The following is a 21441-nucleotide window of genomic DNA, read 5'->3' on the forward strand; positions in this document are numbered from 1 at the left end:
GCTGCGCGGGGACCTCGGGCCGGTCCCGTCCCGCCGGGGCGGAGCGAGCGCGGCTGCGGCGCCCCCGCGCGGCCGCCACCGGAACTGCCCGCAGCCACCGGGAACGGAGCGTCGGGATCGGGGAGAGGGAAGGGATGAGGGGAAGGTCGGGATTTGGGAGAGGCTCTGTACTGGGAAAGAGTCGGGATAGGGGAAAGATCGGGCTCTGGGGAAGGGTCGGGATAAGGGAGAGGGTCAGGATTTGGGGAAGGATCTGTACTGGGAAGGGTCGGGATTTGGGGAAGGGTTGGCCCTGGGAAAGGGTCATGTTATGGGGTGGGTTGGCACTGGGAAAGGGTCGGGATATGGGAAGGGCCTGGATGTGGGAAGGGGTTTCTGCCCCACTCTCTGAGAGCCCACCCGGGCCCTGCTTGCAGTGCTGGGTCTGCAGCACAGACAGACGTGGAGCTGTTGGAGTGAGGCTGCAAAGGTGCTCCAAGGGCTGGAGCACCTCTCCTATGGAGCCAGACTAGGAGATGATCAGGATGGAGAAGAGAAGGCTCCAGGGACACCTTAGAGCCCTTTCCTGCCTAAAGGGGTTCCAAAAAAGATGGGGAGGGACTTTGGGCATGGAGTGACAGGACAAGGGGAAATGGATTCCCACTGACAGAGGGCAGGGTTAGATGGAATATTGGAATAAATAATATTGGAATAAATTCTTGCCTGTGAGGGTGGTGAGGCCCTGGCACAGGTTGCCCAGAGAAGCTGTGGTTGCCACATCCCTGGAAGTGTTCCAGGCTGGGTTGGAAGTGGCTTTGATCATCTTGGTCTAGAGGAAGGTGTCCTTGCCCAGGGCAGGGGTTGGAACAAGATGAGCTTTGAGGTTCCTTCCAACCCAGGCACTTCTAGGATTCTGTGAAATTGCCAGGAGCAAGCCAGGCCAGGCTCTGCAGGCAGCAGCACCTCAGCTGCACAGGCTGGCTTTGGCCAAACAGGTTTTATCAAAGCAGCTCCAGAGCTGACCTGGAGACTGCTGGGGGTGCACACAGGCTGGTGCCTGGCAGGGGTAAGGGATGGATCATTACTGCACTGGGCACTTGTTCAGGGTGAGATGGTCACTGTTGCTCCGCTTCCCTCAGTGAAAATGTCTCCTTTTGGTTAAGGGTGCTTCCCTGTCCAGGGGTGCTCTGGGTGGGAAAGCAATTCTGCCACCCAGACACCCTCTGGGAACGACAGCACCAAAGCAAAGCAGAGCCAGGAGTGCTCCCAGTCCAGCCCAATTGCCAGCAGCACAGCAATGATGGGCGAGGTGGAAGTTGTGGGTCAGGTTTGGGGGTGAGTTCAGCTGCCCCTGGAAGCAGGCAACCCTCCCTGGCTCTCTGGGAAAGCTGCTGAGCCTGGGGGAATGCAGCCATGTGTAATTATGGCAGACAGGGCTTGTGCAGAGCCCAGGCCAGGCAGCTCCAGCATGGGGGCAAATTCTCCCTCTCCCAGAGGAGCCAGTGCCCACAGGAGAGGCTGGTGGGGTCATCAGGGGGCTGTGCTACCCCCTGCCCTGTCTGCCACAGATTTTCTCCCCCTCTGTGACTCTGGCATCCTTCATCCCCTCAGTGCCAGCCCTGGGGCTCCGCTCGTCAGCCGCTGACTCAGCCACGAGGAAGGGAAAGGGCTGGAGCAGGCTGTGCTGAAGCTGCCGTGGTGAGATGCTGCTGCTGAGCCTTCAGCCAGCACCTCAGGGCACAGGGGCACTGCCAGCAAACTCACTGATTGATTGATTGATTGATTTGTTTGTTTGTTTGTTTGTTTGTTCAGCAGCTGGCAGTGCCATCCCTGCACCAAGGTGAGTCAGTGCTCAGCACCCCAGTGCCATCCCTGCAGGTGGCTGAGTGGCTCCTCTCCTCACCAGGCAGCAAAGCCACGTGGGATGAGTCAGACAGAAAATGAGTTTATTTCCAGATGCTGCAGGGGAACTAATTTTGATTTAACAAGCAGGCAAGAGTGAGGTATCTTGAGTTTTTATTTCGATCCTACTCCACAGGAAACAACATCCACTAGAGTTATCTTCCTTACAATTGTTTGTATTTGACCCAATACTGTGTTAAATATAAAATACCGATTGAACAAGGATGGATGGTGAAAAACATGAGATGCTAAAAAGATCCCTCGAGCCCTCCTCCAGAAACATCCTGAATGTTACGAGTCATTTAAAATTAGTATAAAACAGGAGGACAATCCAATCACTTGCTCTGTGCCCCCCATGCTTTGCAAGGGGAGGATTTAGGAGCAAGAGGAGAGGGGGAGCCTCTCACTTACAGAGAAGCTCACTGCACATCCAGGCTGAAGGCAGGGTGTCCAACAGAGCCTGCACATCCACTCCTGCCCAGGAATCCTGCCCTGGATTTTCAGCAGGAGACTGAGATGGAGCAGCCTCAGAAAGGTCCTCTGGCACTCGCTGTGCCTCAGGAGCCCTTGGGACAGATTGAGGGCCAAAAGACCACAAATGGCAAAAGAGTTTCTGAGATAAATCCCTTGGGGTGAAGCTCAGGGCGGTATCCCTGGGCATCCTCAGCCCTGCCAGGGACATTGGCCTGGGGCTGGCAGTGCTGTTTGCCTGCTCCAACTCCAGGGTGGCTCCCCATGGTGTTTGGGGACACAGGGAGAGCAGAGCTGGAGTTGTCACTGTGCCCTGGGGTGGCTCTGGGGACCTGCTCCCCCAGAGCCAGGGAATATTGAAGCAGGAGTTTGTGCAGCTCTGGCTGTCCTCCAAGTGCTTCACGGGATCCTCACACGAGCCCTGTGAGGTAGGTCAGGGTCTGCACCCCCATTTTACAGATGGGGAAACTGAGGCACAGAGAAGGGTAATGACTTGCCAGACAGGAAATATGGCATCTCCCATCCTGGGATCTCTGCATCCTGCTATTCCAACCCTGGATGTGCTCAATCAGCTGCTGGTTACTCACAGCTCATCCTTCTCCACCTGCAGCAGGTGGCAGGGCCAGGGCTGGGCAGAGCAGCAGCAGAGTCTGGGCTCACACCAGCTCCTTCACCCCGTCCCTGAGACCACCCATCATCCCAGGGCAGCCCCAGCCCAAAGGATGCTTTGGGCACAGAGCCCCAGCAGCCCCAAACCAGGCTGGGGTGCCAGGGACAGCTCCCAGAGCCTTCTACAGGCACCTCCTGCCTGTGGAAGTGAAAACCCAGCAGATATTTTTGTCAGCCTGACAACCACAGGCATCACATCAGGAGGGGGTGAGCATCCAGATGTTTCCTCTTTGGTGATGTGCTGCACAGTGGCACAGCCCTGGAGAGCCAGGCCTGGGGTGCCACAGGCTGGGGGCCCTCAGCTCTGCTCAGCTCCCTGCAATGCTGCTGGAGAGACAGGAGATGTGGGATGGTGGCCACAAATCTCCTTCACTTGCCACATGGTGCCAGAGGCTGCAGCTGTGATTAATCAAAGGCCAAAAAGAGGTGATGGGCAACTGATTCCTTTGAGGCTGGTGGGGAAGGTGCAGGCACAGCCCAACACACACCACCACACCCTCCTGGCTCCAGCAGCTCTGCCAGGGTGTTTGGGAAGCAGGATCTGGTGTGGTTTAGCCATTCTGCTGCTCCCAGCAGCTGGATGGATGTTCCATGGTTAGGCATCTGAAAACTGAGTGTCACTGGGATCTCTCCATCACAGCTCACACCCAGGCTTTGTGTGGATGCATTCCTGCCCTGCAGCAATCCTGAGAATGCCAGGAATCTTTCCAAAAGTGGAATTAAATCTGATGAGCAATAGTTTCATCAGCAAATAGGAGCAGAGAAGGCAGGTAGCCCCGTGATCCCAGTCCAGGGAGGATCTCTTCCCTCCCTCCAGGAGAAAGGGACTCCCCTGGGCTGACCCCAGCCAGGGAGATGCCAGGAGCTGGATCCCAGCTCTGCTCCCTGCTGAAGGCACACGTGCAGCAGGGCCTGGGAGCTGGGCTGTGCTTCAGGCTGCCACTGGAGAGGAAAACCGAGCATTCCAGGGAGAAAATGTCCACAGGGGATCCCAGGGATGTATGGATGAGTTGTGCACTTCACATTGGCTTAGAGAAAGGCTTTCCCAGTGCTCAGGGACTGGGATGCCCTGGAAGAGATTCAAGTTTCAATCTCTTGTAAGGCTTGTTGAGTATGGACCATCCCCTCAAGGGCTTGGGACGGAGCTGTTGATGCTGGCAGGACTCAGGACGATTTAGGAGCCAGACCAGGTGGTGCAGGGGTGTCACCACATCCCTCTCCACCACTGGGGCTCTCCACTCACCCTGACTCCTCCAGTCCCCTCAGTGGCACATCTAGGGACTCCAGGAGCCAAACCCAGGGTGTCATAGCTGAGGCATGTGAGGCCAAGGTTCCCAGTCCCATGGGATGCTCAAGACCAGGTGAGTGAGCAAAGCTCCAGTGAGTGGTCACTCCTACCACCCACAGCCCAGTCACTCACTGTGTTCTGAAAACTTTGCCTAAAAAAATAAACAGTTCCCGAGCTTAAAAAAGAAAAACATTTAAAATCAACCTCCAGGCTCTCCTGTCTGTGCAGGAAGGGCACCAACAGCTGCTGTCCACGGGGCCAGGGGGTGGGTTGGGGCGAGCCCGCTGTGTCACCAGTGCCCTGTGTGTCCCCACGTGCCAGGTGGCACAAACAACGTCTCTAAGGCTTCTACCGAGGGGAGGTTTTCGTGTCCAGTGCCCCAGGCTGGTACAGGTACCTCCAGATGGCATAGTAGTGGGTGCCAGCTCCCATGGCCACGAAGAGGTGCCAGATGGCGTGGGCGAAGGGGATGCGCCCGTCGCTCTTGAAGAACACCATGCCCAGGCAGTAGAAGAAGCCACCAGCCACCAGCTCCAGGAGGCCGTCCCTGTTGGGCTGGGGGCAGGCAATGCTCAGTGAGGCCAAGGCAGGCTGCCCTCTCCCCACCACCCCACTGAGACCACAAGGGGTGTCCAGCTGCAGCTCTGGGTTCCTCTGCCTGCTGCTACACCCTTCTCTCCAGCAAGGCAGCAAGGAACCAGCAGCCCTGGGAGAAATGGAACTAGATGGTCTGAAATGGAGCTAGATGGTCGGAAATGGAACTAGATGGTCTGAAATGGAGCTAGATGGTCTGAAATGGAACTAGATGGTCTGAAATGGAGCTAGATGGTCTGAAGTGGAACCAGATGATCTTTAAGGTCCCTTCCAATCCTATGATTCTGTGACCCTACAATTTTCAAACAGAGTCCAGGAAGGAGATCTGGGAGGGATGCACACGATGCTGCCAGGCACCCAAAGCACCTGCAGAACCAAGGTGAGCCACTCACATCAGGGATGGCTTTATCCCTCACACAGCCTGGACACTGCACCAAATTGCTCTGAGTTTTCAAACCCCTCCTGGGATTTGTCCCTCAGGCTGAGCCCAAGTAGAGCCTTACCATGGAGAGGATGACCAAGGCGGGGAAGAAGCCCATGATAACGTAGCACACCAGCTCCACTAGCTTGTACCTGTGACAGACAGACAGACAGACAGAGGCAGCTTGGAGCAGGAAGGCTGAGTTTTATGCTTGACATTTCCACAGCAGTGCTACGGGGGAAGGGGTGGCAGTGCCATCACAGCAGGTCCCATGTCCTCATGAGCGGACTGGCTTGGGACCTGGCACTTGGGACTCCGGGGTGACATCTGGGGCTTTTGGCTTTTTATTTGGTGCCACCACGTGGAGGAAGGAAGGAACTCGTGGCAGCAGTGCCTGCTCCTGGCCCGGGTCCCGCACGCCCTCCAGCCCGGGGCTGCAGGCACTCACCGCTCGTGGAAGAAGAAAACGTAGACGGTGCCGACGGATGCCATGATCCAGATGATCCAGCGCATGTGGGACGCCCAGGGACCCAGCTCCCGCAGGTTCAACCTGCAAAACCAGGGCTGGGGTGAGGGGGGTCCAGGGCAGCACCCTGGACTGGGCTCAGCCCCTCACCCCCGTGGCTGTCCCACCACAGGGTCTTCCCAAATTGTAACTTCAAGAGGCTGGAATCCATAGGGTGTTGTGGAAAGGGGTGAGGTACAACCTCAAGAAGAAGCAAAGCCGGAGGGGGAAACCCTCTTTGTTGGAACCAGGATGATTTTTTTCCCCTTCATTTGGGCCAGGTGAAGGCCCCCAGCCACCAGCAACTCACCAGGGAGCGTAGGAGGCGGCGATGAAGAAGTAAATCACCATCCTGTCAAACATGTGCAGGCAGTGCTCCACAGTCCTGCAGGACAGACAGATGGGTCACAGCTCTGGGGGCATCTGGACCCTCTCCCCCTTCCCAAGCAGTCAGGGATGGTACCTGAGATGCCTCTTCTTCCAGGAGATGGTGTGGAAGATGGTGGAGACAATGAAGAGGCTGGACAAGCCAAAGCCATAGATCCAGGCTGAGATGGTTTCCCACTGGTCATCAGAGAGGATATAGAGGATGGAGCTGCCAAGGATGCTGGGCAGGATCCAGAGCTGGAAGGGGAAGCAAACCCACTGATGACTCTCTGCATTTCCATTGAGTAGCTACAACAGAGCCTCCACTTTTTTTTTTAGGTATTTCTTTAGCTTCTGGTCAAAGCTACCACCCCTAAGGGGCAGGCAGGGTCCCTCCCTGCATGATGCAGCTCCAAAATAGTTTGTCCAGAAGGTAGGGAGGAGGAGGAGGAGGAAGGCACAAGGAGGATGACTGTCTCTGAGTCATCTCCCAGGACTCAGAGTGGGAACTGTCAGCTCCAAAAGAAACCCTGGTGGGGGGAGAGGTCCCTCCCACCGCTGCACAGGCAGCCCCATGGGCACCTGTCACAGCTCTTGCTGTGAAACAATCCATTTTCAGGGAGCTTTGAAAATACTCCTGCCCCACCAAGCCCAGCTTCCCCAGGGACATGGGGCCACAGTGGGGGAGAGCAAGGGAGGTGAAAATCAAATTCCCATGGTGGGAGGAGGGAGAACATCCCAATCCCCAGGAGCACACAGAGCATATCTGCCTCAGGCTATCAGTGACTGCCCCAGGGCTGAACACAGATGTTTTTGGGTGTCCCTTGAGGTTCCTCAGTGGATCCCCAGAGGGATGAGCACTCAGGATCCAGGGACAGGGACTCACAGCGTGGGTGGCAGTGTTGGCTGCATGCTCATATTCCGTGGGCTGGTACCTGCAGTTGGACGGGACACGGTGATTCATGAACCTGCAGAGAGAGATGGGGAGAGAAACACACTCAGGGGACAGGGATGGAGCAAAACCCTTCTGGAAGGGCCTGCTCAGGGCCTGCAGCCCTCCCATGGCTCAGCTTTGCTCCAGCTGCCCTGCAGAAGGGACAGCGGAGCACAGCTTGTTCGTATGGCTGTCTCCATGTGCCCAGGTCTTGCTCAGCCATGGCTGCGGCTGAAGCAGCTCCTGGCAGTCCTGGTGGGACCCCAACCCATCCAGGGGTGACACCTTCATGTCACAGCAGCATGGCCAGCTCCAAAAAGGGGATCCCTGCATTGCCTTTGGTTTCTGGGTACCCCCTGCATCTCCCTCCTACCCCCAGGGCTGCACATCCCAACACACATGTGAAAAGCCTACTGCCCTCCCTTGGAAACCTGCATCTTTATTTTTGTTTCTCTTAGTCTTAGGAGGCATCAGCTTGCTCTTGGTGTTCACAGGAATGTATTGATTTCCCTGCTGGACCAACAGACAGAGATAAAAAACAGTGCCACTGCATTTCTGGGTGTGTAACAACAAATTAAATGTGCATAAATAACAGCTCTGAGCACAGCCTCATCCACCACCCTCTTCTGGCAGGAGAAAGCAGTGGAGCCTTAGCAAAGGGAATGAGGAGCAGGGAAATGGAGAGGGTTCCTTCTCTGCTCCTCAAATTCTGGGATTTTAGGACTTTTCCTGCTGTGGCTCAGATCAGGGAGGCCGAGCTGAGCTGCAGGGCAGGACCTGGGCTAATTGCTCTGTGACCCTGCTTGCCCCCAGCTCCAGCACCATCTGCAGCCTTTCACAGCTGAGTTGTGCCCAGCAAAGGGGCTCAGGGGCTGGCACAACCTTGCTGCTGGGCACAGGGTGATGCCTCAGGCCGGGATGCTTGGAAAGGCAGGAAATGTCCCCTCTCCCTGTCCCCAAGCCACCCACGCCTGTGTGGGCTCCCCTGCCATCTCCTGCCTGCTTGGCCCCCCTGCCTGAGCCACGGCCTGTTAAAACTGAACCAGGATGGATTAAATAGCTCAAATGACAAAGATTTGGTGTGGGGGGAATTGTGCAACCACAGCAGGGTGAGGGGAGCCCCAGCAGGTGACAATGACAGAGGGGCCCTGTCCCCAGCCCCTGCTCTATCTCCTGCCCAACCCTGGCACTGTGGGGAGACAGTCATGATCCTCATCAGCAAAAAATGTCTGGAATTAAGGGGGGGAATGGAGGGGCCAAGCTGCCACTGCTCTGCTCCCCAGGGCTCACAGGGGGCTCAGCAGGGCTGGGAAGAATCTGGGCTCCCCTGGGGACATGGCTGTGCCCAGAGCACTGTCACCTCCTCCCCAGGGACACCAGGGATGCCCTCCCCATGCCACCACTGCAGGCACAAGGGCTGGCAGGGCTGCCTGTGCCATGTCCCCCTGGCAGGAGGAGGTTGCTGTCCCCAGCGTTGCCAGGAGACTGTCCCCAGCTCCCCTCCACTGTCTGCTTCCCTTTATTTTCCCTTTTAATAACCAGGAGGAGGGGGAAGAGGGGAGGCCAGACGTCCACATGACGTCACAGTTGCTGAGGAAACACGTTCAAGGCCTTTTCCTTGGATTTATTGATTTTAACAAAGCCTGCTCCATCTTCCCTCTGCTCTGGCTGGTGCTGTTCACAGCAGCAACACAGAACCAATTCCACAGATCCAATTCCACACCCCTCTCCCCAGGGCTGGGGGGCTCCCAGACACTTTGGGAAGGTTTTTCTTGGGTGTAAATATCCTCCCTAGCTCTGGCACAGGGTAGAGATGCTGGGAAGGACCACCCAAACCATGTCCATGTCACAAGGCTGGAGAGAATTTATGTTCCTGCAGCCCAGAGCCGTGCTAGTGAGGGGCACCACAAACTCCTGCTTTTTCCAGAGGGACAACAGCCTTGAGGAGGAACCTTTATTTTTGGACATGGGGAGAGATTGCTCTTATTTTCCTGCCCTGCTTTCTAGTAAGCATCATCTTGTGGATGGTGGGAATGGAGCATCAGGGATGTGGGATCTGGTGGGTCAGCCTGAGCCCCATTTTTGGGACCTGCATTGTGTTTTGGGGCTAATTTGGCACATTTCTGTGGTCCTCTATGGTCTTGCTTTGCCAGGGTGGGAAGAAGGGAAGAAGAGGAGAAAGGGATAGAGTTAAGTTTTTCCTCAGGAGGGCTCGTGTGGGACTCTGAGCTCTCCTGAGGGCACCAAGAGAACCTGAATCAGTCACTCCATGGTCACCTCTCTGTAGAAACGGGAGCAGCTGGTGTTGGCACATCTCCTGGCAAGGCAGGATAAGTCCCTTATTTCCCCTTATTTCCAGGGGTTCAGAGGTCACTTCCTCCCCTACTCCCCCAGGATTTTATGGATCACCTCGTGCCATCCCTGTGCACACTGGCATGGGTGCAGGGCATGGGGAGCCCTGCAGCATTACCAGCCTGCAGATAGTTGCCATAGCAGTGTGCAGAACCAGCTCCAGCCTGGACAGACAGATGGATAGGCTTGGAAGCAGCACTGGTGATTGTTGGGTGCAGGAAGGCACCAGCAGGTGCTCACACAGCACTGGGTGCTCCAGTGCAGCTCAGCAGGTGCTTCAGGATGGCAAATCAAGACCCAGAGAAGCTCAAAGACTCTGGAGAGCAGGAGCAGGAGCAGGATCATGTTCACTCCCAGGGATGCTGTGTGGGAAGCAGGGAACCAAAGGGTTCCCGGGCACCTTCTCCTCCTGGTGCTGCTCCTGGCACACCCCTACAACTGCTGTATGAAGAGGGGGCAGCCCAGGGGTTATTCACAGCAATCCCAGGGTTTTTGCCCGCCCTGCTTTGCCCTGGCCCCTTTCCCAGGGAGGGAGCCTGAAAAGGGCCAGTACAGCAGCTCTGGCCAGGGAAACAATGAGCCCCTTGTCCCTGGGCAGAGTGCAGAGCTGCCTTCCCAGGCCTGCTCCTTTCTCCTGCTCTTTCTCCCACTCTCTTCGGTTGGGGTGGTTTTTTTAATATGGCTTTAGGGGTTCTTACTGAGTTTTTAAAAGACTTTTGTCCACCAACAAAATTCCAGCCTCCAAAATCGCACAGATCTGCCAGGCTCTTGCTTTGCCAGGGTGGGAAGAAGGGAAGAAAGGGATAGAGTTAAATTATTCCTCAGGAGGGCTCATGTGGGGCTCTGAGCTCTCCTGAGGGCACCAAGAGAACCTGAATCAGTCACTCCATGGTCATCACACACTCACTCAAGCAGAGCCATGGGACACTTGCAGGAAAGCTGTCCCCTGCACACATGAGGGGATCTACCCCAAAAGAGACCCCAGCCAGGCTGCAGTTTGGGAGAGATGGGATTTAGCCCTGCCTTTGACACAACTCCCTGGATGACCTCTGCCACATGTCTTTGTGTCCCTCTCACTCCCCTTTTCCCTCTCTCCAAGTGAGGATAATAATTTTGACATCCTTCAGGCAAGCCATTGGTGGATAATGTGAGGAAGGTGTAAAATCACCACAAAGATGTGGATGGGGAGGTGTGAGCTGGGCTTCTGCCCTTGGAAAGAGCTGCTCCAACACCTGCTATAAATCAGGTAGTGCATGTGTCTGTGTGTCTGTGTGTCTGTGTGTCTGTGCACTGTGGGCTGGGTGCCATGGGGACAAAGGAGCAGTCAGCAAGCCCAAGGTCATCCCAGGTGATACAAATTTCCCCAGAGCAGCTCACCTCCACAGGTTTCACCTGCAAATGGATTATAAAAGGGCTGGGCTTGCTCAGGAGCTGGCCTGGAGCCTGTGGAGATGGGTTTGTTGTGCATCCACCCTCCTGCCCAAGGAGCTGGGGCTTCTTCAAGCTCTGTTCCTTGCTGGGCAGTTCTGGGATCTGGCTGCAAAGGAAGAGAATTTCTCCTTCTTCTTGTGCCTGGATGTCACAGCTGCTTTAAAAATAACAGAGGAAGATGCTGGTGGTGTCAGAGAGGAAGGATTTGCTGGATGTTGATCAGCAATGGAGGTAAGTCCTGCTGAGGCCGTCCCCTGCTAGAACAAGTGTTGTGATGCCTGAGGTGTCAGTGATGGAGCAGATGTGTCCCTGCAGGGCAGATCTCACTCTCTCACTCCTCAGGGCCTGGCCTGGGGTTGCTCTGACAGCCCTGGGGCTGCACACCCAGCACAGATGGCAGGGCTGGTCCCAGGGCTCACATGGGAGCTGCTGTAGTATGGCATCCCCTAAGCTGGGGCTTGGCAAGGCCCTGCCTCTGATCTGGGATCTGCTCAGGCTCCGGCTGCATCCCTGGTAAGAGGCTTCAATCCCCTGAGCTGCTGTGTGGTTTGTAATTAGCTGAGTCCTGTGTGTGCTGGCGTGGGGCCTGGCTGCTGCTTGTGTCCAGCTCACCACCACAGGGCCCACAAGGTGCAGGAGCACCAGGAAACCCCCATGGCCCATCTGGAGCCTGGGAGATCCCCCAGACTTTACTGCTTTATCCAGCCTAGGAGCCTGTGAAATCCTGCTTTTCCTTCCTACCCATTGACTTGGGAATGTTTGCCATGGCTGCTGCTTGTGTCCAGCTCACCACCACAGGGCCCACAAGGTGCAGGAGCACCTGGAAATCCCAGGAGCCCAGGAGATCCCCCAGACTTTACTGCTTTATCCAGCCCAGGAGCACTTGTTAAACCCTGCTTTTCCTTTTCCCATTGACTCAGGAATGTTTGCCACGGGAAGCAGAAACACCAAGGCTGGCACTGCCCAGCAGTGCCATCTGCAGTGCCACCCACATGGGCACGGGTGGCACCTGCAGGGGGCTGGATCCTCCCTTCTGTGCCCATTCCTCAGAGCTGCCTGCTCCCACGCTCACAGATGGTTCTTTGCTTTGCAGAGCTGGGCTGGAGCAGCTCCTGGGCCAGGCCTGGCCTTGGGCTCTTCCTGTGACTCCCATCCATGGGAGAGGGGCAGCAGGGCTGAGGGAGCAGAGCAGGACAGCTCAGGGGTTTCTTTTTGTCACACTTCCTAGCACAAGGAGCTGGCAGCTTGGGCAGGGAGCAGCAAATGGAAGGGTTTTTATCTAAGCCAGCATTTCCCTACCTTTCTCGTGGGTAAATCCAGCAGATTTCTGGAGTAACCCACCCAGATTCCCCCAGTGCAAGCCTTGCTTCCACAAAGCGAGTCAAGAGGGGCAGCAGATCCAATCATCATCCATCTCCTCATTCCTCCCATCCCACTTTTGCTCATTCCCAGCACTCTGAGCACCCTGGGCTGGCTGAGGACCATGCCCTGGCACTACACAGCCTGCACACCCTGAGAACCCATGAGCAAGGGCTGCTGCTGACTCAGAGAGGGGCCCTGTGCTCAGCCAGGTCCGTGCTGTCCCTGGCTCTGAGCCACAGGCACAGGTGTCCCCTGAGGAGGCACAGAGGAGGCACCCCCTGACACACCTCAGAGGGTGCAGGAGGGACTGTGCTGTTCTTCCCCTGACTACCAAGGGCATCCAAAACTCCTTTCTTGCTCAGGGACAGCCATGGGATGCTCCAAGCCAGGCATTGACCATTTCTGCACCCACCAGAGCCCATGTACACCCAGCAGGGCTTGGCTGGTGGTGGAAGCTCAGCAGTAATTCCCAACTGTCCATATTCCCCTCCTGTGGGCAGGGATATTCCTTTTTCTCCCCAACTCTCTGTGTAGATGGTATCTCTCACTCTTCCAAGGTAATTCATGACCCTGCAACCACAGCAGAGCTGTTTGTTTATTCACAACAGATGGGATCGGTGAGTGTTTCCCAAATTACTTTCTGAGCTGGGACTTCTTGTTTCATTTGGTACTCATGAGACATCCAACAACAGCTGATTAGTCACAAAATTACTCTGATGTCCCAGGTGTTTGGTGAATGTTGGAAGGACTGTTTCCAGAACTGCAAATCCTCTATTATTCATTAATTTCTTGCTTGGAAAGTCATTGTGCATGTTCCTTGCTGCCTTGCCTTGAGCAGTGGGATAAATCCTGAGTTGGCTCTGCCTCTTTAACTGCAGCAGCCCCAGCAGTGAGTGTGACCACTGGATCCTGTGCCTGCTGGCACAAGGTTTGGATAGTTTGAGGGCTGGAGCTTTCCCAGCCTCTCACCCTGACAGTGACTGTGAAATACATGGGCAGGTGAGCAGTCCCAGGTTCATAAAACCTCCCCACAGCATGGCCTGAGACACAGCCAGGTCTCACTTGGGATTCCCAGATGCTGCTCAAGAACAAACCATTTCTGTAAATTATTCAGCAAATGCCTCTGGACAGCAAAGGCAGAGAAGGGAAATCATGTATTTCACCAGCCAATCATGCAGATAGTAAGATTTCCATTAGTATTACTTACAACAGAGAGCAGGGCTGTGTCTAATGCTGCTGCTCGGCACAGAGAGGAGCCAACTCCTTGCCCTGACCTGATGATCTCTTTCTGCATAAAATCCTTTCCTCAGCAGCAGCAAACCTGGGCTGTAAACTCAAACAGGAGCACAGAGCTGACTCTAAATTCTCTTGAAGGTCAGCACTGCTTGGCTCAGCTCAGTGGTCCCTGACTCATCCAGCAGGAACGTGACACCTGTGGTATCGTGTTATCATGAGAGGCTCAGTGCTATCACAGAGAGCCCCTCTGGGCTCCCTCTGCATGAAAATGTTGAGTTTGTCATACCTGGAGAGACCTGATCAGTGTGCTTGGCCATGTCTGCTCTGCCTTCCTCAGATCCAGCCCTGGCAGCAGCATCATCTTTGGAGACTGAACAGAACTCCTGGTGCAGCTGCAGCCAGGCACCCCTCAGGAGTGAAGGGCTGGAATAAGTTGTGCTTTTTTCCCTTCCTTTCTTTGGGAGTTGTACTTGTTGGCATGGCTTTGTCTGGCTGTGGAGCTGGGGGTGTGGGAAGGGAGGAGGAGGAGGAGGGAGGCCAGCCCTGGCAGAGCCCCATTTCTCACAGCCACTGACCTGCAGGGCTGGGCACTGGCTTGAATTTCCCATGGGCGGTGTTGGCTGCTGCCTCGTGAAGCTGGACACAGCAAACTGTGCCAAAGAATCACATCAGGCTGATATCCAACACCAGCTGAAGGAGGGGAAGGATCATGTGTTTCCCAGGCTGTCCTTGCCCCAAAAGCACAAGGCTTGGTTTGCCCACTCATGCACACCTTCAGCGTGTTGCTCCCCACCTGAGCCTGCCCTGCTGGGTGCCCCAGCCCTTGCAGAGGATGGAACAGGGCACTTTGAGTGGATATCCCATCAAAAATGCTGCTCTGAGAGCTTGCTGCCTTCCAAACACCTGGCTCCCATTACACACCCTGAGCTACATGAGGTAAATCCTACTGGTGCCATTTTTAAGAGGGTATCAGAGCCAAGCTGGCCCCACAAAGCAACCAGCATGGAATTGGTTGGTAATATCAGCTGATCCTGCTTTTCCCATGCATTTTGGGGGCCTCCCCATCTCTTGGAGCAGCGACTTTTGCATTTGGGGAGTCTGTCTGCTCAGCTGGGGACAGACTGACAGGTCCTGATGGGGCTGGTGCTTGCAAGGTGAGCAGCCCCTGCCTCTGGAGGAGCTTCAGGCTGTGCTATCAACACTGAAAGCATTTCCCTTCTCACTGCTCCATCCCACATGGGCTGTGGGGGAAGCAGAGCACTTGGAAAGCATCTTGGAGTGTGTGGGAGCAGGAGAGGGCTGCTCATGTTTTCATGGCAAAGCAATGGAGAACAGGTCTTCCCAATGTGGTTGCTCTGTCCAGGCTGCCAGCCTGGCACTGGTTTCCTTGTGTTTGGAGACTGAGCGCCCCAACATTTCCTATTCCTGCTGGTTCTCCTATTCCTGTCTTGGCCAGAGTTGCTGGAATAGCTGATCAATATCTCCTTGCTCAATAATTACAGGTGCAGGGAGAAAAAAAGGTCTTCCCAGCTGCCTTTCCCCAAATTCAGAGGATTTGGTTTTGAGCAAGTGTAGAGCTCAGACCTCCATCCCCTCATGCTGGTGAGGAGGTGGCAATGCCCGTACTGCAGGCACAGGGACGGTAGGACTGGACCATGCACCTGCAGAGACCCCCACAGAGCCCCTGAGACATTTATGTGGATTTTCCCATTCTCTTTGTGTTCCCCATGCAGGGCAAGCCAAAAAAACACAGCAAGATTTAGAGCCTTTACCATGGACAAACCCAAGGAGCTGCTATCAGTCTGTGAGGATGATTCAGTGCCCTGCAGCTCCCAGCAGAGCCCTCTCCAGTGCTGCTCCAGGGAGGCTGAAGCTGGCTGGGTACAGCAGCTCCCTGATTAATCACATTTCCTTCCAATTACAGCTCTGCATGGCCAAGATCTGGGAAGCATTCAGGCAACTAACTGCTCAGCCCCATGGCAGCTACGTGGGCAGGAAGGACCAGACCGTGTTCGAGTTAAAACTGGGCCAAAAGGGGGTCAAAGCTGGTGGTGAGGGTCAGGGAGGGTTTGGTTACCAGGTCAGTGTAACCTGACCAATGAGCCCAGAGATAAAGATGCAGCTTGGTCTGAGCTGCTGGTCTGGGAGGGACCCAGCACTGTTTTGGTGAGCTGGGAGGGAGGAATAACCCTGTGGTGGCTGGATAAAGCAGGAGGAATCTCATCTGCTCACACTTGGTGCTGTGCTGGTGTTGTGGTTAAATCCACTCTGTGGGGCAGGAGATGGATATTCCTTATCATGGTTGTGAGTGACAGGAAAGCCTTGCAGCAACCGAGCTTTGAAACTCCATTTCCCCACGGTGTCAGTGATGGAAGAGCCTCCCGGGCCCCGGAGCAGAGCAGAAACCACCGAGTTTGTCATTTATAACCTCAAATGGCACTGCCTGCACCCTTCTCCACCACGGTGGCAGCTCCTCCCTTTGATTCCTTCCCCTCTGCCCCAGCTCTGCATCTCCAAAGCTCGGCCAGGAGGGATTTGGAGGCAGCCTCGTGTCCCTCCAGCCCTGAGTTTTCTCCTGGCAGTTCACAGAACGTTCCCACATTGATCACAGCTTTTCATCTCTTTGTTCTCACACAACAGGTCTTTCATCACCACACTGTGTTTTATTTATTCCTTTTGGTGGGTGTATCAATGGCCAAGTTCCTCCTTTCTTGGTCCTGGCTCAAAATTAGATAAAATGACATGAAAAATGAAGCTTGTTCCAGGCTTTTCCTCCACAAGGAAAACTTTGATATTTTTATGTTTTGTTTTTTTTTTCAAGGAACACCATAAGCAAGGCCACATTCTCTGAAAAGATGTTGCAAGATGGAATCACGGAATTGCTAAGGTTGGACAAGACCTCTAAGATGGAGTCTGACCATGAGCCCAGCACTGCCATGTTCACCCCTAAACCACTTCCCCAGGTGCCACATCCCCATGTGGTTTTGACAATTTCCAGCAATGGTGATTCAGCCACTTCCCTGGGCAGCCAGCCTGGTTTAATATTTCCTAGCATCCAATCTAAACCTCCCCTGGTGCAGTTTGAGCCCATTTTGTCTTATCCTGTCCCTTGTTCCCTGGGAGCAGAGCCTGACCCCCACCTGGCTGCACCTCCCTGTTAGTGAGTTGTGGTCACTGAGAAGGTCCCCCCAAGCCTCCTTTTCTCCAGGCTGAGCCCCTCACAGCTCCCTCAGCTGCTCCTTATCAGACTTGTGCTCCATTATCCATCTCTGGGCCTTCTCCAGCACCCCAACACCTTTCCTGTAGTGAAAACTGAGCACAGGATTTGATTCTGCTGCCTTGAAGGACGCGTGCCACCATGAGTCCCCTGGCTTCTGCTCGCCCCAATTCCCACCTCAGAGCTCTCTGAAGGAGCATCCCTGGCACAAAGGAAGGAGCAGCTTTAGGGTTTCTTTTGGGACATGCCCCAGCAGAGCATTTCCATGGAGAGCAGAGCTGGTGTACACAGAGGGAGGGGGGACAGGGATTATCCCACTGTTATTTTTGAGCACTGGGCTAAGAGGATCTCTGCGATGATACAGGAAGCCCTGGGTTAACATCACGTGCTGCTGATTTTCTTGGGGTGAAAGCCAAGGGAGCTCCCATCTCCTGCTGCTCCCCAGCCAGCCCTGGCACACAGTGAGAGCTGGAGGGTTGATTCCCTGTGGATCTGCCCCTTCCTGTGTCCCACAGCTCCTGCCCTGCATGTGGGCACCATCCCTGAAATGCCTCATCCCACTGAGCAAGCTGTCTGCAGAAAGCACCACCACAAGGCTGGAGCAGGCTGATTCAGGATAAATCAAGCAACAGGTTGGCAGATGGGCTCTGCTGGGGGGGACTGATGTCAGTAGAGCAGCCCCTAATCTGCTGCCCAGCTCCCAAAGAGCCTCTGCACCCCTGCCATGGGGCAAAGGTGTGGTTTCCCTCCTGCTCTGGGGGCACAGAGCTTTGCTCAGCTCCTTTTCCCCCAGCTCTGCCCTTTGCATGCCAGCAGGGTGGGGGAGTGAAAGGTGGGGGTGTGAAAGTCTTGAATTATCCATTTTTACAGGGTTTTGTACCAGGCACATTGTGCAGATCTGCTGGGTGCCTCCTGCCTCTCCCCCAAGCAAAGGTTATCAGGAGACAGCTACAGCCTCAAAGGGGTCTTTGAGCAAGTGGCCACGTTTCAGGCAGGTTTTGGAGATGCAAGCATGGATTTTCCCCACGGGACACCTGTGAGGAAAGGAGCTGATGGCCGGAGGGGGTGGGAGGATGATCTCCTGTCCTTACCCAGCCCAGACAAACATCCCTCGGGGATCATCCTGCTTGGAGCAGGCGAGAAACACCCTCACCGCTTCTTTTCGCACAACTTTTTCTCTGGTATCTACCCCTAACAGGGCCACGGGGAATCTGGAAGTGGCAGCACAGAGTTCAGTGGCCTCAGGAGCTGTGCCAGCCCGTGGGACCCTACACAGGCACAAAAACATCCCCAGGGAGCTGGGAGCACAGCCTGTCCTCGGTGCAGGGCTGAGCACCCCCGGCAGCCGCTGTCCCCACCTGTGCAGCTGCCGGTGCCACCTGCCTCATCCCGGGCAGGTGCTGTCCCCGTGTCACCTCCCAAAGGCCACACCTGATCCCGCAGCGCGCGTGTGGCCAAGCGCCCTGTGACCCGTGCTCAGCAATCCTCCCGGCACCGGTAACACCGGGAGCTTTCCTGCTGCACCTCAGCTCTCCAAACAAGCCCCGGCTGCTGCTGGAAAAGCTCCCTGGGGATTTCATGGAGGGAGGGAAGGATCCTCCGCCCGGGCATCCCATGGGGACCCTGTTGAGCCTGCGGGTCCAGGCTGGCACAGCCGCCCCGAGGGGGTCGCACCGGGGTGCAGAGGGACCCTGGATCACATCGGTCCCTCCCTCCATGGGGGTTCGGAGCCAGCGTTAGGGTGGTCTGTCCCCTCGGGAAGGCAGGATCCTGCCATGGGAGAGCCGCGGTGAAGTTAGAGCCAGCGAAAGGCTCCCAAGGATGCTGAGAATCCTTTAGGGATGCAGAAAAGCAGGTAGTCGAAAGCCCAGCCCGCACTTGCCCTGTGCTCCGAGGCACTCAGCAGCTCTCCAAGACCCTTTCGGGCTCCATCCCCTCCGAGCCGAGCCCGGGGAGGACTCGGGGCTGTCCGGGGGTCGGGGACCGGCGCAGCGATGGATTTACCTGGCGTAGCGCGTCTTCTGGAAATCCAGGAGCCGGGACACGAACATCGCGGCGGTGCCATGGGGGTCCCGGGCAGCTGCGGCTGCTCAGCCCCGGCCCGGGGGGGCGGCACCAACTCGGCGAGCTCCGGCTGCCGGCGACGAGAAGGGGCGGCCGGTCCGGCACAGCTCAGCCCGGCACAGCCCAGCCCAGCCCGGCACAGCCCAGCCCGGCACAGCCCAGCCCCGGCCCCCTCCCGCCCCCTCGGCCGCTCGGGAGAAGCGACACGGGCAAAACAAAGGCGACCTCCGGGAGGGGGGAGCCAGCCCCGCTGCCGCCCTCAGATGTGCAACGAGGAGGAGGGAAAAAAAGAAAGGGGGGTGTGGGGGGAATCCCTTCCAACTCTTGCCGGCCACAGCAACCTGCGCGATCTCCCTCCGCCCCCCGGCAGCTTTAAGCACAGCTAAAAATATCCCCCACCCTCCCCGCTGCCACCCCCGGGGGATCAAATAGCAGCAGATTTGAATTGAAAATGTGATTAAAGCATCGGGGAGGGGGAGAGCGCCGAGTGCCGGCAGCCAGACGCTCCCCCCCGGTACCCACCTGCTCCCCCCGGCCCCGCTGCCCACGGCTGGGTCACCCCCGAGGGTCCCCGAGGCATCTCTGCCCGCCCCGGGGCAGCGCCATCCCCAAGGAGCTGGTTTGTTTGGCTTTGCGTTCATTTGTTTGGTTTTAACGATTTTTTTCACATTATTTTCCAGGGGCTGGGGTGGGTGGCTCTGCCACCATCGCTGCATGGTGCCCCTGGGAGAGGGCACAGCTCCAGCACCCCAACACCCCTCCCTGCTGGGGAGAAGGGGGACAAAGCAGCACGGCAGCAAGGAAAGGATTAAGGACCCCAAAATCAGCCCATCTCCATGGTAAAGCCTTCACCCCTCCCTCCTCTTCATCACTCAAGCAGGCTCCCGCGGGAGGTGACATCCCGAGGTACATCTGAGGTTGGGCAGCTCAGAGGGGGGATACAAAAGGTGATGGGGCTTGTCTGGGGTAGATTGGTGTCATCCTTGACACAAGGACTGCAGGCAGCCTCAGGCCAGCAGCTGAGGGACAGAAAGGAGAGGTCAGCAACACCTGGAGGAGCAGAGCCTTGGTGACCCCAACATCCCCTCTCCTTCTGGAGCTGTGGCAATGGGGCAGCTGAGGACATCCTGACGGGAAGGGCTGTGCTTGTATGGCCACTTCCAAGGGAAATGGAGCACACACAGCTCTTCCAAAAGCCAAAGCAGACCAAAAGGAAGGAATCCTTTCATTCAAGGCATGAATTAATCCTGGCACCCTCTGCAAGCCCTTCCAACAGCAGCTCAGTCCCTCAGGGGGTGCTGCAGGTGCAGCTGCATTGTGGGGTGTCCCCCAAGCACACCAGAAGCACCCCAGGATCCAGCAACAGGTCCAGCCTTCCTGCACGATTCCCACTGTGGATGGAAGACACCAGTGGGGACCAGGAAAGGTTCAGGAGGTATGGGGCAACAAATAAACCCCATTTTCAGAAGGATATCTGGGACAGCCAAGGCCTGGCTGAGAGTGGCAGGTCCAAGCTGAGATGCAGAGTGAGATCATCTCTGAAAACCTCTCCCACGCTCTGCCACTTAGCCAGGAAGGGTTTTTTCAAATTCCCTCCCCAGATGATGAGCTCTGGCAGAGCCTATGTCATGGTTCTTGTGCCCTGCTCTACCTGTTCTCTGGGCCTGAAGAAAGAGAAAGATGAAAGGATGATAAATCACATTTACCAAAATAACCCCCATCCCCAAAGCCCCCAGCCCACAGCCGAGGGTGCTGGCAAGGGACACCTGAAGCAAACCATCCATCCCAAAATAGATCCATCTCAGAGGGCAAAAGGCAAATTGAATGAAAAATAAGTTACTATTTTTGAAGCCTGAATCCAGTTGTTATGGCAACCAAAGCCTGGAGCATCGTGCTGGGGAATGGCTCCAGCCCCAGCAATGCCTCCAAACCTGGCACACAGGGAATCACAGGGGCTGCTCCAAGCTGGGGTGGGGAGATATCCATGCTCACAGCACCTGTACCCCACTGGGATGTGTCCCCTCCCTGCACAGCAGCTTTCCTCAACCCTGCCCACGAGCCCAGCTTGATTTTCTTCCCTCTCCCATCCCTGGTGCACTCCCCACCTTGCAAAGACCTGAGTAATTGTAAGGAGAAATTCCAATATTCTGAGGTACCCTGAATACAATTGGGTATTTTTTAATGTCACCAAAACAGGGTGGAGTTTGCAGAGTTTTCCTTTAGATGAGGAATGGCTCATGAAGCCCAGGGATGTTTTCTTCCCTCGTTCTGATCTCTTCTCACTGGTGACCAGTGACAGGACCTGAGGGAACAGCTGGAGCTGTCTGGGGAAGTTTAGTTTGGATAGTAGGAAAAAATTCTTCCCCCAGAGAGTGGTCAGGCACTGAACAGACTCTCCAGGGAATGATCCCAGCTCCAAAGCTGCCAGATCTCCAGGAGGATATGGATAACACTCCCAGGCACAGGGTGGGATTGTTGTGTCTGTGCTGGGCCAGGAGCTGGGCTCTGATCCTTGTGTGTGTTCCATCTCAGGATATTTTGTGATTCTCTGCAGGATTCCCACATCTGGAGACCCCTCTGTGCACTGTCCCCCGAGGAAGGGTTTGGGGGATCCCAGTGGACAGTGTGAGCACCCACGCCTGCAGGGATG

General features: G+C 55.9%; 1 protein-coding gene across 1 annotated transcript; it reads right to left on the reverse strand.

Annotated features, from left to right (window-relative positions):
• Window positions 1–3969: 3969 nt before the first annotated feature.
• On the reverse strand, window positions 3970–19136 carry MMD2 (monocyte to macrophage differentiation associated 2). The gene is made up of 7 exons (XM_054270673.1): window positions 18732–19136; window positions 7082–7163; window positions 6293–6453; window positions 6140–6214; window positions 5773–5874; window positions 5407–5476; window positions 3970–4864 (listed from the first exon to the last, which is right to left on the reverse strand). Exons 1-7 carry the CDS (start codon window positions 18776–18778, stop codon window positions 4658–4660), a joined length of 744 nt encoding a protein of 247 aa, XP_054126648.1. The 5' UTR covers window positions 18779–19136; the 3' UTR covers window positions 3970–4657.
• Window positions 19137–21441: the final 2305 nt, after the last annotated feature.

Source organism: Melozone crissalis, unplaced genomic scaffold (assembly GCF_028551555.1).
Source record: "Melozone crissalis strain CALT ecotype California unplaced genomic scaffold, PUWL_Pcris_2 ptg000012l_1, whole genome shotgun sequence".
Taxonomy (NCBI): domain Eukaryota; kingdom Metazoa; phylum Chordata; class Aves; order Passeriformes; family Passerellidae; genus Melozone; species Melozone crissalis.

What these genes read in the sequence shown, in the direction of transcription:
- MMD2 (XM_054270673.1), bottom strand. Translation starts at nt 18,778, where the DNA reads ATGTTCGTGTCCCGGCTCCTGGATTTCCAGAAGACGCGCTACGCCAG. An exon ending in GCCGCCTCCTACGCTCCCTG is followed by an intron (nt 5,875 to 6,139) that starts GTGAGTTGCTGG and finishes CTGGTTTTGCAG; the next exon opens with GTTGAACCTGCGGGAGCTGG. An exon ending in GTTTTCTTCTTCCACGAGCG is followed by an intron (nt 5,477 to 5,772) that starts GTGAGTGCCTGC and finishes TGTCTGTCACAG; the next exon opens with GTACAAGCTAGTGGAGCTGG.